Source organism: Merops nubicus, unplaced genomic scaffold (genome assembly GCF_000691845.1).
Source record: "Merops nubicus isolate BGI_N331 unplaced genomic scaffold, ASM69184v1 scaffold6932, whole genome shotgun sequence".
In the NCBI taxonomy this organism is placed as follows: domain Eukaryota; kingdom Metazoa; phylum Chordata; class Aves; order Coraciiformes; family Meropidae; genus Merops; species Merops nubicus.
In genome coordinates this window covers 1,795-21,940 of record NW_008595518.1, presented here as the reverse complement: position 1 = coordinate 21,940, position 20,146 = coordinate 1,795, and the positions used below count along the sequence as shown (strand labels likewise).

Sequence of the window (20,146 nt, the reverse complement as noted above, 5' to 3'; positions counted from 1 at the left end):
TTGGTGCCATTTCCAAAATGACTTTGAGGGACACTCAGACCTCTGTCTGCCTGTGTCATTTAAGACAATATAGCTACTCAGGTATCACTTTTACTTCAGTAAATTCAAACCTCTTTCTTTCCTAAGGTATTTCTTTGATACTGGGCTGAGTCACAGCTTTTCTTGTTAGGCACAGCACAGCCATCATCATGTTTCAGCCTTCCTCTGGAAGCGCAGAACAATGGGATCTACGAGGTCCACCTTTGCTTTCACAGAAACCAAATCATCTTCTGCAGCAGGCGCCAAGCTTGAGCAGTGCTACCATGTCCTCAGTACGAGAGAGGTGAGGTCTGACCACGGCGTTAGGTCAGTGACTGTGTTCCTTTGTCCCACAGGCGGGCAAAGGGATCCTGCGGACCGTCATCGCCAACAACGAAGCCGTGGCAGATATGATTCCAGTAGACGTCGCCATCAACCTCACCCTTGCAGCTGGGTGGTACACTGCTGTGCACAGGTGGGAAGGCACTCCTGCTTGCCAGACCCAGGCACTCACTGCCCACACCAGGACTTTAAAGGAACCAGAAGCTAAATGAAAACTTGTGCAAGTGCCTTCTTGATTCATTTTCTGGTTCATGTTTTCCTCCCTGAGTTGGCAAGGACTAAGAGTGCAGCAGAAACCATAAAAGCAGGCTTCAGAGTTAGGAAATCTGCAATGCTGCACATGAGACCTGTTTCTCAGTACAACATAAGCTTAGCTGATAAGTCTCTCTCAGAAGTCACTTTCCTGAAGACCAAGAGCTTTTCTGCAGCTTCACAGAAGCCATTTTTGGGCCACAGTTGCATTAAATCACTTTTCAACTGGCTTCTAGAATTTTCTAGTAAAAATGCTCTGTGTGTTTTCTTTGGAAAACACGACACAATATAAATATATTATATTTTAACATATATTATGACAGGGCAGATTATCTAAAAAAAACCTTTCTTTGCATTGCTGAGAAGTGTATGTATAAGTGACATTAATACTTTCAGAACTTTTCCTGAGAACCTCTGGCCTTTTAACCACTAGGTAGGAAGTGCTACAGAATAAACCACATTAATTATTCTGAAGGTTTATGCAACTCTGGGAAATCAATACTAGGCAAATAAAAGAAAGTTTTTACTTTGAAAGACAGAGTAAGCTCTGAGCTGAGGGTAGAGAAGAGCTATGAACAGTAACCTAAATACAGGGATCCTAAAAGGGTCCTAAATGGCAGCTCACTAGCTTTTCAGTTTTATTTTGTCATAGTTTCATCCCTCTCCATTGGCAACAGGCAAAGCAGTAGGGTCTGGGAAAAAATAAATACAGCTTTACACACACACTCCTGAGAGCCTTCAGATGAAGAAGGGTACAGCCTGTCCATAAAGCTGGAAAAGGAGACAAACACATGCTGATGAGCAATGTATCAGCACACAGGTAGACTTTCTGGCTCTGATCATGGTAGGAGCAGTGCCAGGTTTTTAACTTTTCATTGGCAAAAGTTACATACTTTTAGTCTGGTTCCTACACAAATAATTATTACACTAAAGGAGCAATTGCAGAACTCAGTTTAAAGCTTTGTCTAGCTGGGCACAACGCCAAGGTTGGCAATCTGTACACAAAAATCAAGAGCCTGAGCCTTCTGTAAATTTAATTCCTCTGAGAGAGTTTCAGGTTTAGGTTGTGTCTTGAAGAATAGCATGTATGGTTTAAATTTTTTTTTTCCCAAATCATCTAATTAGAAACTCAGTATGCCTCAGGGCAGGTGACATTAGAAATTAGATTCTAAAGCTTAGGAGAGAACTGCAATCATCAGTACATAGTGTGGAAGCCCTACAAAGCTCTACACTCTACCAAGGTCAGCAACTCAGCTGGAGGGTGGAGAATGGAAAAAAATCAACAGGAAGACTATTCATGGGAAGCTGGGAAAATGGAGAAATCCTCTCTGTTGGTGTTTAATGGAAGTCTGTGCTTTCACTTCAGTGCACTTTCCACCAAACTGTGTGTGGGGCTCAGCACTAGGTGAGTTTTCTATGTGGGCTCATTTTAAGGCTTTAGTCCTCAGGGAGTTGCCATGTTGAGTTTCCCTCCTTAAACACTGCTGCTGCATTTTTAACACTCTAGCAGAATTCTACTCAGTAGTTCAAAGTTACAGGAGATCATGGATTCAGAGCTTGACATTTCTGTTAGCCCTAACCATCCCTAGAAGTCTTCTAGGGATTAATAATAATGATAATACCCAGTCAAATGCCATCATTTCCAAACATTATTTTAAAAAGCATCATTAAAACTGTGCATTTATCCAACCACAGTTTTCAAGTATTACTGCATGACGTCTCCTATCCCAGGTTTAGGGGTTCAATCTCCTGGTCTCTTCAGTCACAGGAGTTTTTAAAAGAGAGGTTCCTCACCAGCAGCCTCTTCCAGTGGCAAAAGACTCAGAGCACCACAAGCACCCTAGAAGCACTGAGATGCTGTATCCTGGAGCCAAGCTGCTCTCCCCTGGTCAAGGCCAGATCTCACTTCTTCTAGTATTTTGGCAGATAGATCCAGCTGATAATGTAGAGTAAGAAAAAGCTGCATTGATGGCATCACTTGCACCCTTGGCAAAGCAGGCTTAGATCGAAAAAGCTGTTTTACTAATCATTGCCTTATGTTGAAGGAAGGCAGAAAGCTGTATGATCTAGGTCTAGTTCCATGCCAAATACCAACCAAACGTTGTTATTAAAATGAGAATTCTGCTGAAATGAATTGATTCATAATCACCACCCTAATAAATGGAGTTTATGAGTAGCACAAATCATATCCATTAAGGAAATGATTGTAAAATGCACAGTGTGTCTCCAAGGTTGGCTTAGGCCAATTATTTACAGTATACTAAGAGAAACTAGTGAAAAAAAAATCAGATATTTGTCAGTATGCACACTTTCCTTGTTGGTTTTATAATTTTTTATAAGTATGGATGATTTTTCTTAAATCCTGTCTTTATTAACTTATTTTCTTTCTAGAATCTGACTGAATCTTACCTAAACTTCCTATTTTATACTGTATTTTCATATTTATGAAAAATGCCTCCTTCTGCATTTCTTTATGACCTGATGTTTCACTTTCTTGAGCTGTTAGCTTTCATGCTCTGTTAATAAAGCCTTGGGTGCTTGTCTTCACAGCTTAAAATAATACTTCTTTCTCTTTTCCAGGCCAAAAAACATGTTGGTGTTCAACTGCACAACAGGGGGAATCAACCCTTTCTTCTGGGGAGAAATGGGTAAGTTCTAATTTAAACCTAGAACCTGTCAAACATCAATAGCATGCCTTGCCCAGGCTTTGAGAAGGTGGTTGCCTATATTTAGGTGGCATTCAGCATCTGCCATTCAAGCTGAGCATGGGAGGCCCAGCTGCAGTCGGTGAGGGTCCTGTGAGCAAAAGCTCCTGACGTGGTGCATTCAGCTCAGGAGAACATCTATTCAGTTTTCATTGTGGGCGTAATCACATAACAAACTTGCAAAATATGTGCTTTACTGCATTGAGGTATTGAAATGCTGGAAAAAGGAATAGAGAACCAGCCCCTTAATTCTATGAGAAGATCCTCTGTGTAGTCATTAACAGGAGAGCTTCCTTTTCTGCTTGACAACCTCTTCTAGATTTGGAGAAAGTTTTGTGCTTTGAAATTACTTGGAGAACTTTGATAGTGAATGAAAACTAGCATATTAAGGAAGTAGAGTAGCTTTTCTTCCTCTTTCTGTGAAGAAAATTCTAAACGGAGATAACTGTCATAGACTATGAGAAGGCAAACCTTGAAGTGAGAGATGTGCTTCAACAACAGTTCTGCTTTTGATCGTAAATTTTGTCAGTGGAAGAAATAGAATTATTTTTGTGGCTGACTTTTCTTCAAGGGGATGTTCTCCTGAGGCAGTGGTGAAAGAAAGGGAGACAAATCCTGACACCTCTAGAGTGGAACACTCACACTGAAGCCAAGCAGCAGATACACTACGTACATTCAGTACATTCATGGACAGATGTACAGGGCCTGATCTGCTTTCTTTCATATATTTGTACTTTAAATACAGGATGCTGGCAGACCACTAGTGTGGTGCTTCACCTCTCAGCCTTTGCTTTCCCTTTGCCTTTGCATTACTTAATTGGCAAACTGTAAGTCATCAAAGAATCAGACTGAAATTGCATTTTCAGAGGAAGACTTGTCTGAAAATCCTACTAATGTCATACCATGAGATTTGATGAAGTGATCTAGAAGGGAAGAGGTTTTGGCAGTTGGCTGAGGGGTAAGGAAATTACAGTTCCTGATTTATTATTTTTATGAGAGATCTAACATTGTGGTTTGTCACAGTAGTAACAAGAGGTGAGGCTTCATTAGCTGATGGTTGGAAAATGTAGCCAGTCATCACAATGTGTAAAGTCAAATCTTCTGAGGGCTTTTCACAGGAGTGAATTCAAAGCTCCTTACAGGCTGCTACTTCAGGCAACAGCCACCTACGACCTGACACTTGCCTTTCTTAACTCATATTCCATGTAGTTTTAGGGATGAAGACAGCAATGTATTAACAAATTGCAACTGATCTTACTCTGTTACTTTGCTCGTAACTGTGGATTTATCAGTGATATCATCTGAGTGCAGCAGAAGACTGCATGAGCAGCTCAGCTGTGTGATGGGACTGAAGACCACATTCTTTCTCTGGGTGACACTATGGAGTATTTTCTACCACATATTGCATCCACAGTTTTCCAGAGCTCAGCAGGTTGCCAGCAGGTGGGGGATGGTATTAGGTATAAATTCATAAACAGGATTTAAGATGGAGTATCAAAGAGCAAATTTTTGCCCTTAAAGATGTTGCATGGTTTAAAAGATGAGTTCAGGAAAGGTTTTTTGTATTAGGAAGTTACAACTGTGGCTATTCAGTCTGAATTCTCAATTTAGTCTCCTACCAATTTCTTTTTGGTAAATACCCACAATTCTAAAATCTTCTTTATGTACATGACAGACTTTCTCAACCTACTCACATTACTTTCTCAGTCTACTCACTATTATTTGGCTTCTAGGCAGCCAGTCTCATGGCATGAACTTCCAACAGGCCTTTCAGAGCCATGATCCCTCTTAAGTAAGAGCTACCATTGAGTAATCCAGCCCTTGCATAGAAGGGCCCAACTTCACTCATCAGTTCCTTCCTTCTCAGTGGGGCAGAATCTGCTACTTGGGTTACCACACTCTCTTTTCAAAAGCCTGTTTCCAGTTGTGTTTAGTGCTGCCAACCTTTCAGGTTGAAGTAGTTGAAGCCAGGTCTCTACATCCAGTCATTTTTCAGCTTTTTCAGCTTTTTTCTTTTTCCCCAGTGAAAAAACATACAGGAGACACAGGATCAGCAAGAGAAAGGACAATGTTCAAGGAGTCTGGGGAGGCCAGACTGTCACAGGCTCTGTAACAGGTCAACAAAGTGCAGTGTTGTGAAAGCAAAACTGGAAGCTGCTGAGAAACAAGGGTGGGGAATGGGAGTCATCTGGTGTGGGACTAAGCATTTAAGTACAAATCAAACATGGGGTTTGCAGAGGGGAGGACCTGGGTTACCTGATTAGGGAGACTTACACCAGGACCAGCTGTAGGAATGACAGGCAAACATAACAAGAGTAGGGATTTTTCAGTGGGAAACAAGGAAAGGGGAGAAAGATCAGAGCCATTGAGACTGGTGTGGATTGAAGATGCCCTAGGTAGGGAACAGAAGTGATTGAGATGGGAAAATTTTGAGTGAAAGGTGATGAGCTTGGAGGGAGGGAGGAGAAAGAGATCTAAAGATAATTTTGTGAAAGATCCTTGTCTACTTAAAACCTTATGGTTAAACACCCACTTCAAACCAGTTTATTCTACAGATCTTATACAAACAAACCCCTAGCATTAATAGGAACCTTAACTGACGTATTTCTTTTCCAAATAATGCTATGCCTTGGGATTTTTTCTTGCTTTCTTGTTATTTTCCCTGCTGTTACAAATGTTGTCAGACAACTGAGTATTAATCTGAAGAAGCATATTCTGCTTTGCTGCAACATAAGTCTTCCTAGTCTGACTTTGTGAAGTACATCTTGCAACTTGTGATTAAAAACCTTAAAGCAGGCCTTAAAATAGTGTTCAGCCTGAGAAGACTTCATTTCAATTCATCCTTGAGAATCTAACTAGGCAAGACTGGTGTCTGATCCTCCCCCTGCTAAATCCACTGGAGAATTTGCTGCTGCATTTTTGTGCTGTGGTCAGAGGGGAAAGACCACCCACCCACGAGGTCCTTTCAGTAGCTCCTACAGGTCTTGTGGGTTTTTGTCTGATACTTTCTCTCTCTCTCTCTCTCCAAAACAAACTGTTGGAGCATAAGAGACTTGCTACGCTTGCAAAGTTGAATGCTTTCCAAAAATTAGGAGACAGCAATTGTGCTGAGTCAGTGCAAGCCAGGATAGGGTAGGTTCATCAAGAAAACACCCGTAGCATTAACTGGTCCAAGTTACACAACACTGGTGTTTTCCCAGCTTCCTTACAGTAAGTCTTTCAAGTCAGTCTTGATGCCTTTTTATGTGCATTGCAGAACAAAACCACTTTCATTCCTGACTTTCAGAATTTTTCTTGAGTTTTCAGCTGATATCTCATCTGCTTTTGACATAAGTGCTTCTCAGCTGAGTAATATCAAGGCATAATACTGTAGCTTCTTCCCTGCAGCTACAAGCCTTAAGTAACCAAGATGATAAGGGTGTTGCTGATTTGTGTGAAATTGGTGTATGGCCGATGACCTGAAGTGACAAGGGCTGCATTTTCCACTTACTGATGAGTTGATTCTTGCTATCCTGGCCAGAGATGCCAAAAATGCAAAGAAAAAAGGGAAATCTTCTCAGCCAGTTTACAGCTGAGACCTACATCTGCAGTATATTAACAACAGATCTGAAGAAACAGAGCTATAAATACATGCTGCAGACAATATGAAAATGATCTCCATCCTAAAATACCAGCTGTTCTCAGTTAAAGTGGTAGGTTTCCATTAGGAAATGAAGTGAAATGAAGTGACCAAATGAAACTAAATGGACTTTAGTATTCATAAGCAGATGAGAGCTTGTAAACAAACTGGAATTTAAAGTGCCTTTTGGAGAAAGTTCCCTAAGGAAAGAGCAGCAGAGTTCATGGGATTGCTCCCCTGATCCATGAGCTACTTGAATGGGCACAAATATACAGCTCTCTCCAGACTGGGAGCACATCTTTACATTTATCCAGCTATGACTTTGTCCAAGTATAATTGCAGTAGATTACTGTGCTGCTAACACAGAGGAAAGACACTTCTCACGTGCTGCTTAGATGGACACAAAATCCACCAAGAGCTAGGCCAGGACAGTGGCTTCCTTCCCAGCAGCACACACCAAACTACTTGTGGTGACTTCCCTGCCAGCAGTAAAGACCTTTGCAAATCTTGAGTAAAAACGCCCCCACAAGCTGTCCCTACCAGGCACAAAGTTTAAACAGGAGGTTCTCTCAAGCCTTGCCAGTTGAGAGAACATGTTGCAAAGGGCAAGATTTCCATACCACAGCCCACAAGGTGACCACGAGATAACCACATCATTGCAGTGTGGCTGTGTGAAACAGAGGGGATGGCCATCACTTCTAGCTATTCAGATGCTAGCTCAGGAGAACTGGTCATCAGGCATTAAACTTGCAGCATACAGGACACAAAAATGACCAGTGAACTTGCACTAAAACTAAATTGTACTGTTTTAGAAGTCTTTAGTGTCTAAACTTAGCAGCTAAGTGGCTCACAAGTCTCCTCTAGTTGTTGTTGCTTAGAAAGAATACATCAAAAAAAACAAAATCACTACTTGAAGTGCAGTAATAAGCCAACCACAGATACACCAGAGTACTGCCTGAATATTATGACTGAAATCTGCTTATCTGAGGATGATCTGGATGTTTCTTGTGACTTGCGAATTCTCATCTTATTTTCTATTTGTAACATAAGCTTAGAGAATAAACTCTAATATGAGCACAGATTGATGTCATAACTCTCAAATTCATTTTTAAAGAATTAAAAAAGCCCACATATTCCTCTTTGTTGAGCTCGCTGGAGCTCAGGCATAGGAGCACCATCTGTTTATCAGTCTTGTATTCAACTCCTGCAGTTCTGTTAAGCCTCTGCAACATGCAAATGCCCCAGATATGCACATCTAGATGCCACTTCTGTGAGCCCAGAATCAGACCAAACATATTTTGTGCCTTAACACACAAGAGGAATGAAAGCCCACCACCCCATCTCTAGTTTTCAAGTTACAAATGCAAGACAAGTTGGCTTTAGTACATCCAGAGTTCCTCTGAAAATGGTCTGGGCTATTTGGTGTTGTGGGTCTGAAAGGATAGCATGAAGACTTTCTAGAAGCAGCACCCTAGGTGCCTGACTCAGATATTGACATCAGCCCTTTTGAAAATTTGACTGAAAATTAGAAATGTCACTTTTGTGTTACGATCACTAACACAATGTGTTAATGAACACAATGGGTTATGATTTTTGTGTTATGATTTTGTGTTAGCAGATCAAAGTTGGTTTTCAGTGATCTGAAGATATCACATCAATTTCTTATACATCTGCTGTGGGTAAAAGGAGAGCTGCAGTTCCTTGGTTTGAAGTGTCTCGGGCTACAGCTGCCTGCTTTTCCTGGATTACCTTTTGGTGTTTTGATGAGGAAGGTTTTGTCTGCCACTGTGAAGTCTTGAGCCAGACAGTGTCTCAAACAGGCCACAGACAGAGTTATCAACTGTAATGCCAGGAGGGACCATGAGATGATCTTATCCAGTCCCTGGTTACACAGTTCACAGAACATGTTAAGCAGTGTAACTTGGGCTTTACCTGCAGCATGTTGGTGTGGGTGTTCCCAGCTCCACTGAACTGTAAGTGCTTGATTTGCAGCCCAGTGCCTGTTCCCTTACAGAGCAGTACGTCATGTCCACGTTCAAAAGGAACCCACTGGAGCAGGCCTTCCGAACACCCAACGCTCACCTGACATCTAACTACCTGATCAACCAGTACTGGGTCACTGTCAGTCACAAGGCACCAGCCATACTCTACGACCTGTACATGAGGCTCACTGGGAGAAAGCCCAGGTAAGAAACCGTGTATCTTCAGCCTCCTGCACGCCTACCACTACTATGGAGAGCACACCTCAAGTTCTGAGGTTGCCTCTGAGATTGCTCAAAAAGAAAAGGAACTTCATGGCCACAGCTAAGCATAGTTTAGGGTTCCCACCCTTTCCAGGACCTGGGGGACAGCACATTTTTTAAACTCAGCTCTACCCACTTCAGAGGTTCCCAGGACAGAAGAGGAGGACCAGGAATTATACTGTCTTCTGCAGAGCAAGATTTCCACTGTTACAGCTTTCTGATGTGATTGCCTCTATCTGTCATGAGCTTTTACAGGGACTTGAGCCTGACAAGGTTTACAACATTCCAGCTCATATTTTTTTTCCCCATAAATCGGATGCATAATTAGGAGTTGCCAGCACTGGCCCAGCACCCTGAAATGTAGGAAGTAGTTGTTCTTGAGTATGAATAAATTCTGAATTGCATTTACAAGGACATTTTACCATTACAATTGCTATTTGAGCCTTGGCAGTGCCATGGCTAGGAGGAGCATGTGATGCACGTGTCTGATGGAAGGAATCCTGGTAGCAGTAGCATAAGGCAGCCAACATCCTCCTCTATTCCCTGTCACCACAGAGAAGAATTTATTGTGCAACACAGGAGGGGTATGCAGGCACTGTGCTGATGTCAGGCACTCTGTGCTCCTCTGCCAGTTAGAAATCTGGCTTCAGCTGTTTGCAGGTAAATCCACGGCTGATGTATTGCTCTGATTTCTCTCCTACATTCTGCAACAGAGAGAAATCAGTCCATAAAAAAACCTTCCAGTTATCCAGGAGATAAAAATTGCCCTAGAAATAAGACATAAACCAGAGATGAGCAAGAATAGGCTGGAGTCTCTAAATTTGGTTGAAATAAGCAGCAGTAAGCTCTTGGCATTGCCATTACAACTGACAGTTCTTTTCATAAAGTTGATTGGCATAAGTAGTCACAGTACTGTACTTAAATTTCAAATAGAGCTGAGCATGAACTCATGCTGAGAAAGATATCCTCTGAATTTCAAGATTTGCAACCTGAGCAGACATGGCTCAGCAATGAACTTGTGAGTTCAAGTTGGGTTTTGTTTTTTGGGTTTTTTTCTAATATAATTCAGCTTTTCTTTTGACATGCTACCTAAGCTCATCCAGGTATTACTGTAACGTGGTCGCAGGTCATTCTTTTTTTTCACAGATGCTTAAATATCAGACCTTTATGGTCTAAGGGCAGTAAACCACATGAAATACAAAAAAAAAAAAAGTTGAATATGTCACTGAACCTGCTGTAATGTTTCCCTGTAGTTTTTCCCTCTCCTTCTCACAGAGCACCCAGCCTTAATTTTCTTCCCACTTGTCATTCCCATTTATTCAAGTGCAAGCTGTCTTCATGGACATTTCCTAAATTTTCTCCATGACTCTATGCCAGATTTGCAAGCAGAAAGAAGAAAGTTCTTTGCCAGGACCAAGACTTGGTTCCCTACTGTATCTATGCTCAACTCATCATAAGATTATCTAGGAGCTCATTATGGTTTTGCAAGTCTACTGTTTATTTAACGCTAGCCTATGACCCTCACTAATTTGACCTACAGGGCAGTTTGGGGTTGTAGAACTACAGCTTGGTTGTAGTTCCTCCAGTATTATCACACATAGCACTCCACCTGCCCAAGGGTAGTTACAAGAGTCATCTCCTTCAGTTTTAGAATTTTATATACTGCCTCTCCTGAGGAGCTTACTTTAAATGTTAGCTCATTTCACATAAATTGCCAGATGTCTAGCAAAACTGCCCTAAATGGCTTACTGTTATTGCTGCACATCCATCCATGACTTAGAAAATAATGTGGTTTCTATCATCAGTAGTCTCCTGGGGCTCTCTGTCGCACCTGAGAATCTGATCATGCAAGGCTCAGTCTGGGAGCAAATAAAGAAATCATTGCTGTAAACAGTTTTCTAGAAGACAAGATGTATTTCTGCGGTGTACCTAATAAGGCTATCAGTGACAGCTCATACTTGCTTTATTCCTCTCAGCTCCTCCACAGTGGAAAATGAGTTTTTCTATAAACAATGTTTGCCATAGTCTCTCAGAGGCTGCAGAAGAGCATGTTTCTACACAGCTGATGTTTTCCAGCAGACCATTCCTTCATCTAAATGAGGCAATACTTTGAATGTGGTCACAGTGTTTGAGCTCAGCCAGTTAATGTGAAACACAGGTTTCAGATTTAGCTCTTTGGATGCTTAATTTTTCTTTTTGACCCTCTCTTTTAGCCACTCAGGTACAGCATTTTGGGGATATCTACAGTCAGAGCTTACTGTGCTCACAGTGACAGGAGGCCAAAGGGGGTAGACTGTTTTCAAACCATAAGTAGGAGAGCACAGTTGATTCTTTTATCATTTTTTGTCTGACAGACTCCATTAGCCCTAAGCACTTTAAAAATATTGCTGGCTTATTAGAGCCAGTTCAAGGGGCAACTTCATATCTCTGCTATCTAGCCATAAACTTTGTTTCCAAAGTTACTGAAAGGTATTAAAATATTCCCTAAGCTTTGCCCCATAGTACTTGCCTACACAGGCATAATTGGGAAGATTAATCTGAAGCAAATTTTAAGTCATTTAGATGAACTGCATTCAATCAATATGCACATAACTATTGAGAATGAAGGTTCCTTTAATCAGATGGTGTGCTTTGCTTCAAAAAATGAAAGCCACTATAATGCTGAGTAGGAGTGCCTGTGCAAGGGTTTAGTGCTCTTCCAATGCACAGTTCTCCTCTGAACTGATGTACTCATTGTGTCTTTTTCTGCTGTGCTGAGTGCTGATGGTTGTGGCAGTCACATCTGCATGGGGAGAGGCCAGCCTGGCACCATTCTTCCCCAGACTGCTGCCTTTTATTTGTCACAGTGGCTGTGTTACCCTCTGGGCAGCTAAAAATTTCTCATGAAAACAACTCTGTATTCTACAGAAATCAGCCTTTTAATGCTTTTTCTTGCCCTTATCCAGACTGAGAGAACGTGGTGTTCTCTCAAAATTGGCAGAGCTCTGTACATCACACTTTAAAACAACTGCCTCCCACAGGTCTTTTGTACTTGTGACCACTGGGAGAACTGTCAAATAACCCTGCAAGGTAGGGACAGCATTACTGTCACCCCCTTTTATATAAAAAATTAGTAATACAAAAAAAAGCCAAGATAATGAGACCTGAAACTATATTTGTAGAGCCCTTGAAGCAAATTTCACCTTTACCAGGACACTTACACTCCAGGAAGATGTTCAAACAGTTCTACATCCCCTCCCCAAAAAAAACAGCCTGTGGACTTGGATGATTTTCAAGGTCATCCATGAGGACTGCATGCTATCAGACCCTTCCTGTATAAGCAAGGACACAAAAACCACTCCAAACTGCTACTGTATTATACAAGGAGAGAAATGGCCTTTAAGTAAAACAAATACTTTTTTTTTTGAGAGAGAGAGAGGAAGATCAAAGAAGCCAAAAGACATCAAAATCATGCCACCAAGCTGAGTGGTGTGGTTGATACTGTAGAGGGAAGGGATGCAATCCAGAGGGGGGCATCTCGACAGGCTATAGAGGTGGGCCCATGCCAAACTCATGAAGTTCAGCGAGGCCAAGTGTAATGGGTCGAGGCAGTCCCAAACATGGATACAGGCTGGGTGATGAGGGGGTTGAGAGCAGCCCTGCAGAGAAGGATTTGGGGCTATTGGTGGCTGAAAAACTGACCTCTGAAAAACTGACATGAAAAGGTATCTGCCCATGGTAGCAGGGTTGGAACTAGATGATCTTTAAAGTCCCTTCCAACCCAAACCATTCTATGATTCTATCTGAAAATTGAAGTTGAGCAATTGACTTCAGAGCTGGTCCATGCTGCAGGTGCAGTCACCTCTGTACTGGAGCTATCTCCAAAAATCAGAGCCGTGCTTTGTGAGTCAACTCAGGCTTGAGAACAGTAGAGAATTTGTGTGGTAGACAGAAGTATCCACCTCTAGAGGCAAGAAATACACCTTGGTAGTTTTGCAATCTGCTGTGCAGACATCATACTAGTTCAGATGGGCTCTTCACCACACATGCAGTACATGATGTAGGTGTGGCATCCAACCCCTGTTTAGCTCAGGCCAATGAGTTAGGCATCAGTCATGCCCTGGGAAATGCATATTTGCACCCATGTTCAAGCCAACAATAAAAGCTGGGTAGCTATAGGCTCAGGAGTTTAGGTGGAGCAGTTAGACTTGCTAAGCAAGTTCTCAGCCTGGTGAGGACAGTGAAGTGCTCATAGGAACTGTAATCCCTATTCATCTGGATGGGTGAAAACACCTACAGAGCAAACCAAGAGCTTTTGCAGGTCAGACTGCCCATCCACCTCTGACACTCCTCTGTTTCAGAATGATGAAGATTGTCAATCGACTGCACAAGTCCATGATGCTCCTGCAGTACTTCTCCACCCAGTCCTGGGACTGGTCTTCAGATAATATGAATATGCTCATGAGTCACCTTAACACAGAGGACAAAAAGGTAATTATGTCCTGAACATGGATTGCTAATCTCCAATTCGGTTCATCTGCAGCAATTATTTTTGGGGTATTGTTGAGCTTTTGAATGACATCCAGATGGCTGGAATTGGCTTCAGCCTGAAATAATGTGTTTCCTCTGTGTGGTATTAAATATCTTATCAGGAACCTTCCACTTATTACAGGAGAATGTTTTCTCCCGAGGTGTGTTGCTCATTCTTCTGAGACAGGCCAATCACTGAAGTCTTTCCAGTTAATGTGGCAGCTCTGGTGGGTGATCAAGATAAAAATTACTTGAAAGATTTTGACATTTTCATTCACATTGGTTTTAATTAATCTAACTTCTAAGAGCAGTGGAACTGCTGTGACTGCAGCAGATGTAGAGGGAACCTAAGTTTTAGGAGTTAGTTACAAAGAAGATGAAAAAAAAATAAAAAGAGGAGCTTCAAGGACTTCAGTGCAAGCTTGACAGTGTTTTAGTCTCACCAGGCTGCTTATAAGAGCTTTGTGAGATGCACTGCATCCCACAGGAGCAGTTGTCACTGCTGCACTGTAAGCAGTACTCAAGCTAGGTAGTGTATGGGCAGCTATCTAGCTGATCTCTCCATGTATGTGACAGACACACCAGGATCTGTACAGTAGCTAATGAGATTTTTTGATGCCAAACGCCAGAGTAACCCATATCTTGGACTTCTTTTGGTCTAGCTGCTGAGAGAGAATGCAGCACAGCAGCGTAATACTGAAGCAGAGGCACCTGTTGACTCAATAGCCAGTTCATCTCTTAACACATTAAAAACCATATGGAGATTTTCATATGAATCCATTTACCCAAGTGGAATGCAATTTTTCTTTCTCAGTTTTGTGTGTGTATGTATAATACATGTATTTCTGCAAAAATTGCCACCTGAAAGACAAGCTTACCTTTATTTTCTGCCAGCTAGCATGAAATTTCTGCTTGCTTTGCCCAAATTCACAGCTGGGTAAGACATTGATCAACAACAGTGAAATGTAATCTGTTAATGCCAATGTCTTCTTGGAAATTTTGTGGATATAAAGAACTTCAAGCAGAAGTCCATGAAGAATCGATGCTTAAAAGGGAAATTGTTTTGAATTCTAGCATTTTAACTTCTGCTCTTTGTCTTTAAATCCCAGTTATACAACTTTGATGTCCGTCAGCTGCACTGGTCAGAATACATTGAAAGCTACTGCCTAGGTGCTAAGAAGTACTTGCTAAATGAGGACATGGCTGGCATTCCAGCAGCAAAGCAACACTTACGAAAGTAAGTCGTACCCAGTGACAAGGACCAGAGCTCCTGGCTACCTTCAATGGCTTTTGAGAAAATTATTCTAGTTCCATTGCAATTATTATTCTTGATCGATAGGGAGATAAACACAGCATAGCTTATTTCTTACAGCAGAGGGGGGGGTCACACTTTCATTTTTCCTTCCTGTAAGAAAAAGAGGACTTTTGATGACACTAACAATTGGGGCTCGATGCTATGCCTTCCTAACCAACCACCAAGTAACAAAGTTAAAGTGCATAAGAGGAATACAGGAATGCAGGAGATCTTGGATATTCAGAATTACAAGACAAAAATAAGGGTCAGATTTAGACTTCGTGCAGCTCCTAGAAGTCCTTAGCAATTCAGAGACATTGCATAAAAACTTGAAGCATTTGTGTGATTTTAAACTCCATTTTCAAGTTGAAGTTTCTAATTGCTTAGGGGGAATGGGCAAAAAATTCTCCAAAATCAGTGGAGAGTTTATGCTTTCAATCCCTGGTGGCAGTTTAAGAGAGTCTGAATGGGCAATTCCAGATTGTCCTTCTATTCAATTCAAGATTGTGCTCTTCCTGTCCTCAGCTCTTTTACTGAGAAGTGCAGGCAAAAGAAGGAGCAGCTCTCTTGGAGTAAGAGCCTGGTTGTTTCCTTTAAGAAAACCATTCTTGTGCACTGTAAATGCCAGAAGCATAAAACAGCCTGTTACCATAGCAAGGAATTCTAAACAAGTTCTTTGTTCATGGGCCATCTTTGAAGGATTTATAAGAACCTCTGTAAGAGACCAATAACTGCCTCATAGCCCAAACAGGCAGTGTGGTATAATGCAGTGATAAAGTTTACCAAAAAAAAAACAAACAAAAAAATACTCTTAGAAAAATTAAATCAGTCTTGGGGACATTAGCAACAAAGTTTTCTTCCCTTCCACAGACATTGTGAAAGTGAGAATTGGAGAACTGCAGAAACTTTTACTTAAAGCATCTTAAAGACTTAATATTCCCATTTAAATGTTGTAAACCACACACACCACACCCCCCAAAACCCCAGTGCTGCAGAAGTGAGGACCATTTCCAATCCCTGAGTCATTTCCCAAGATGAAAGGCAAGGACTCACACAAACAGGAGAACCTTACTCATGCAAAGGTGTTCTAGCCTGCCACCAATCCTGCAAAGTAGAAAACAGCCAATTGACCAAATCAAAGCACAAAGTATTGGCCCTAGGCCATCATAAAGAAAAAACTCTCAGTGTGACTTCTGGTTTGAAATGAGAGAATACAACAAGAGGGATGTACAATGCAGGTATCCCACCTATCCCTGTAACTGTTCACTATGCCCTTACTTCAATGCCATCCTTGGCAAGACAGTAGGGACATCTTAGGCACGGTGTCTACATAAAACAGAAGTGGCAAGAAGCCCACGGGCCACCCATAAACAGGTTTTCTTACCAAATTCCCTGCAGCAAATGAAGCAAGCTGGTTAAAGTTGTGTTGTTGTCGTTTTTAATTCCTCCACATGATACCTCTTCCTCTTCCTCAGGCTGAGGAACATCCGCTACGCGTTCAACACCACCCTCCTGGTGATCATCTGGCGCATCTTCATTGCAAGGTCACAGATGGCTCGAAACATCTGGTACTTTGTGGTGAGCCTCTGCTACAAGTTCCTTTCTTACTTCAGGGCATCCAGCACCCTCAGGCACTGAAGCTATCCATCAGCAACCAGCCTCTTCCAGAAGGACCTCCATCTCCTCTAATCAGCAACTGTGGGCATCGGGGTCTGAAAGTAGCAGAAAAATCCACTCCCTCCAAACAGCAGCCTGCATTTATTGTGCACTGTTATGTGTTCACCTTTTTAATTTTAACTAATGCTTTAATACGTGGTGGTCTTTCCTCTGTAGGACCGGGCCAAGTTTTAAAGCCATAACTGAAGCTTTAGAACAAGTCAAGCTGGAACCATTCCTCTATAGAGTCTGATGTGCAAAAGTAACCAAAGTCATTGTCTTCCCATGTACTACCTAGGCTATTTTAACCCCATTTTCTTCCTCAAAAAGAGGCAAATTTAAAGCATACGACATTAGAAGAAAAGGATGCCATCAGAGAAGACCCAGCCAAGGAAATTAACCTGTAAGAGGTCTTCCTAAAGAGGCTATTCCTTCATTCTCTTCTGTGAAACACTACCTTATTGGAAAAAAAAAAAAAAAACAACATGATTTCACATTTTCATTTTTTTCAAAACTTAGGGAGGAAAAAAGATCAGTTACACTGTCAGTGAACACAGTGAACAGCTTTCAGATCTTGTCTGATATTGCTACTGAGGACTGATACTTCCAAGCCATAACTGAAGTCACACATAGAATTCATGTATCTGTGTTAACTACTCACTCACAAGCTGCTTTCTTATGGAGACATATTTTTTCCCCTCTGTGGTTAAGGTTGCAGTCTATTAAAAAGCCCTGTTCTTGCATTTATCACATTTTCTTGGAATTATTTTTTTTTTTTGGCTTAAAATATGCTGTACTTACTCTGAGAGCGAAGAGAAGACATCTTGAAAGACTGGAAAAGAATTCAGAAACTCATTATTTTTAAGGAATAGGTCTTTTTCCCCCCTTCGATTTGTCTGCAGAAAACTTACCTCCCTGTAGCTCAAAAACAGCCTAATACTGTCCCTCTTGCTTTCATTACAGCTAATTCATTTTGCAGTTGATCACTTCCACCAGCAAAAAGTATAAAGATGTGTATGTAGGAAATCCTATCAGGCCAGTTCTGCTGCCACTTCTGCCACTAGGAATTAAAAAGGCTGAAACTTACTTTTGTTGAGAATAAGAAAGGTTTCATTGACTTCTGTGTTAAAACAATCATGCACTGTGAAGAGAATGCATTTTCTCCTACATTGTAGTTCAGAAAGGAACCCAAGGATCTTCCTAATGCTCATGGCTCTTGGAGACACTTGTTTCACCTAGTTAAGGATGAATTCCTTGGGGGGTGAGGGAGGGAGAGAGAGTGAGAGAAAGAGAGAGCCTTCTTCAAAGTGTCTGGTGCAACAATGGCCTTAGTGAAACAGCAACAAATTTATCAGGCTATCAGATTTTTCCAAGTCAAATTCTAATACTGGAATATTTTTTATTCAGATAACAGTAAATAAGCACTTGGGTATTATCAGACTTTAAAGCAGCTAGTTTTTGAAACTGCAGCATCCAATTGCTCTAGTCTCGTGTCGTGCTAGTTGTCTGAAAAAGTAGTGCTACATCACAAAAAAAAATTGACACAGTTACTCTTTTGAGAGCTGAGAACAGCAGAGTATTTACAAAGCTGGCCTTCTTCAGAAATTGTACTTGCTGTTGCAGCAAGGCAAGAGCAAGTTACAGTGACAGTCCATTTACATCTCACACCTTCAGGCTAGTTTAAAAGTCTTTCTAAAGGCGCAAGGAATTAATCTTCCCCTGTATGCCCTCGAGGTCTAGTTTCAAGCAATTGCTGAAGGATGCCTGCAGCAGAACCTGCCTAGAAACACAGCGTCCAGAATGGCAGTGCTCTGGCATTCCCTAGCAAAGGCCCCTGTGTTTGTCACACATTAATTCTGATCTGTGCTTAATTAGGTCAAGCACTCAGTTTAGAAAAACAAATATTTTAAGCTCTTGCCTTGAAAACATACTTTCAAAGTGAAACCCTGCTGGTTGTTAGCTATGTGTTTTCCAGCTTCAGAAAGCTGGCAGTGCATGCTGTGCATCAAAAATTAGGGAGGTGGCACTGCCCAGGAAACTTGGAGCTATGGGTTGGGGTGCTGGGGACCAGACACTGGGGGTCAGCTGCGTTATACTTTGCTAACTTGGCTGTGTAGAGACTGTGGCTACCTTGGCAGGGGGAGGCAGGTTGCTATAAGGATTCCTCTAGAAAGAGTGCATTCCCTCAGATCAGGTCATCAGTCAGCTTCAAGTCTTCTCATCTGAAAGGCTAAAGAACAAAACCAAAATAAACCTGAAACTTATTTTGACACAAACTTCCATTAAAAAAAAAATCAGGAAAGAATTTTAACTCGTATCCTAAACGTCTTTTTTAAGCACCTGCTCTACATACAAAGCGAAGCAACAGCTGAAGGGATCTTAAGTCTTACACTGGGCACATGACAGGGACACTTGAGTCTCACAGAAAAGTCAATTCCTGCAGACCTGCTGCACCTACAGTGTCTGGTCCACACTGGTCAGCTCTACTATGAGTAAAGTGTCTTGCCTTCCCTTCCCCAGTGATAGTCATGCTACTCATCCCTCACATACACCTGTAGGCATTCAGTTATTTGCACAAACTGTGTTGTCCCAACAAGTCCAAGATGTATCTTTGCTCACCTGAGCATATCTAGTCTGGCTTTCTGCACGTGCATAAAGACACGTCAGGTCTCACTCAGAACAATGGTGGTATCATGTTTTAAAGGTCTTCAGCATTTTTCTGAAGATCACAGCCACAGCAAAGCTATTACCCAGCCCTGAAAAAGCAGCCAGGGTTGCTTGGAATATTGCAGGAACACAGTTGTTGCAGGTGGCTTGTGTTCTTCTTGAGACCTTTCATGGCCCACACAACATTGCCAGCAGCTGGCTCCAGAGCTCTGGCCTGACCTGGCAGTGATCAAGCTGTTAGCTTTTCTTAACACAAGTATAACAGGTGGTGAAACTTGAATCTTTCATCCATTTTCTTGTGGCTTGAGATGTTTTCAGGTAGTTGTCTGAATGACAGAAGGATTTCAGGAAGACCTCAATGCAGAGACTGACATGTGGCAGTGGCCTTTGGGTACCAGCTGTGACTCGTCATAGAGCTGGACCTGGCATAGACACTTGGTCTCACCTCAAGCAGTGACCTATCTTTGATGTTTTACTGTGTGCTCCTCAGTGTATCTGTGTGTGCTCTGAGGAAGCCCAAGCCTTGGGCAAAATACCTTAAAGAAAACACTGAGTGACAGCCACTTCTTTTCTTCCCTGTCCTCTCTCTTGCTCTTCACATGTACTCACAAGCTTTTGACATAAGAAAAGCCAAATGCGCTTGTTATTAAATTGGAGGTCGTGTGGTGACCATGCACAAATCCACAGGAACAACTCTGGAGTGGATATTACTCATGGCTGAAGGCCAGAGCTTTTAATACCTATAAGGCTGAAGCAGGACTCAAGCTTGGTTTGTTTTTTTCCTACAACAGTAGCATGGTCAGTGCCACGGGGAGGAGAGGGGAGCAGGAGGAGCATTCCT

At 41.9% G+C, this 20,146-nt stretch overlaps 1 protein-coding gene across 1 annotated transcript; it reads left to right on the top strand.

The window, feature by feature from the left end:
- Positions 1-220: 220 nt before the first annotated feature.
- LOC103768903 (fatty acyl-CoA reductase 1-like) lies at positions 221-16,727 on the top strand. The gene is made up of 7 exons (XM_008936065.1): positions 221-322; positions 375-493; positions 3,193-3,260; positions 8,951-9,122; positions 13,520-13,649; positions 14,798-14,925; positions 16,458-16,727. Exons 1-7 carry the CDS (start codon positions 221-223, stop codon positions 16,618-16,620), a joined length of 882 nt encoding a protein of 293 aa, XP_008934313.1. The 3' UTR covers positions 16,621-16,727.
- The last annotated feature ends 3,419 nt before the right edge of the window (positions 16,728-20,146 follow it).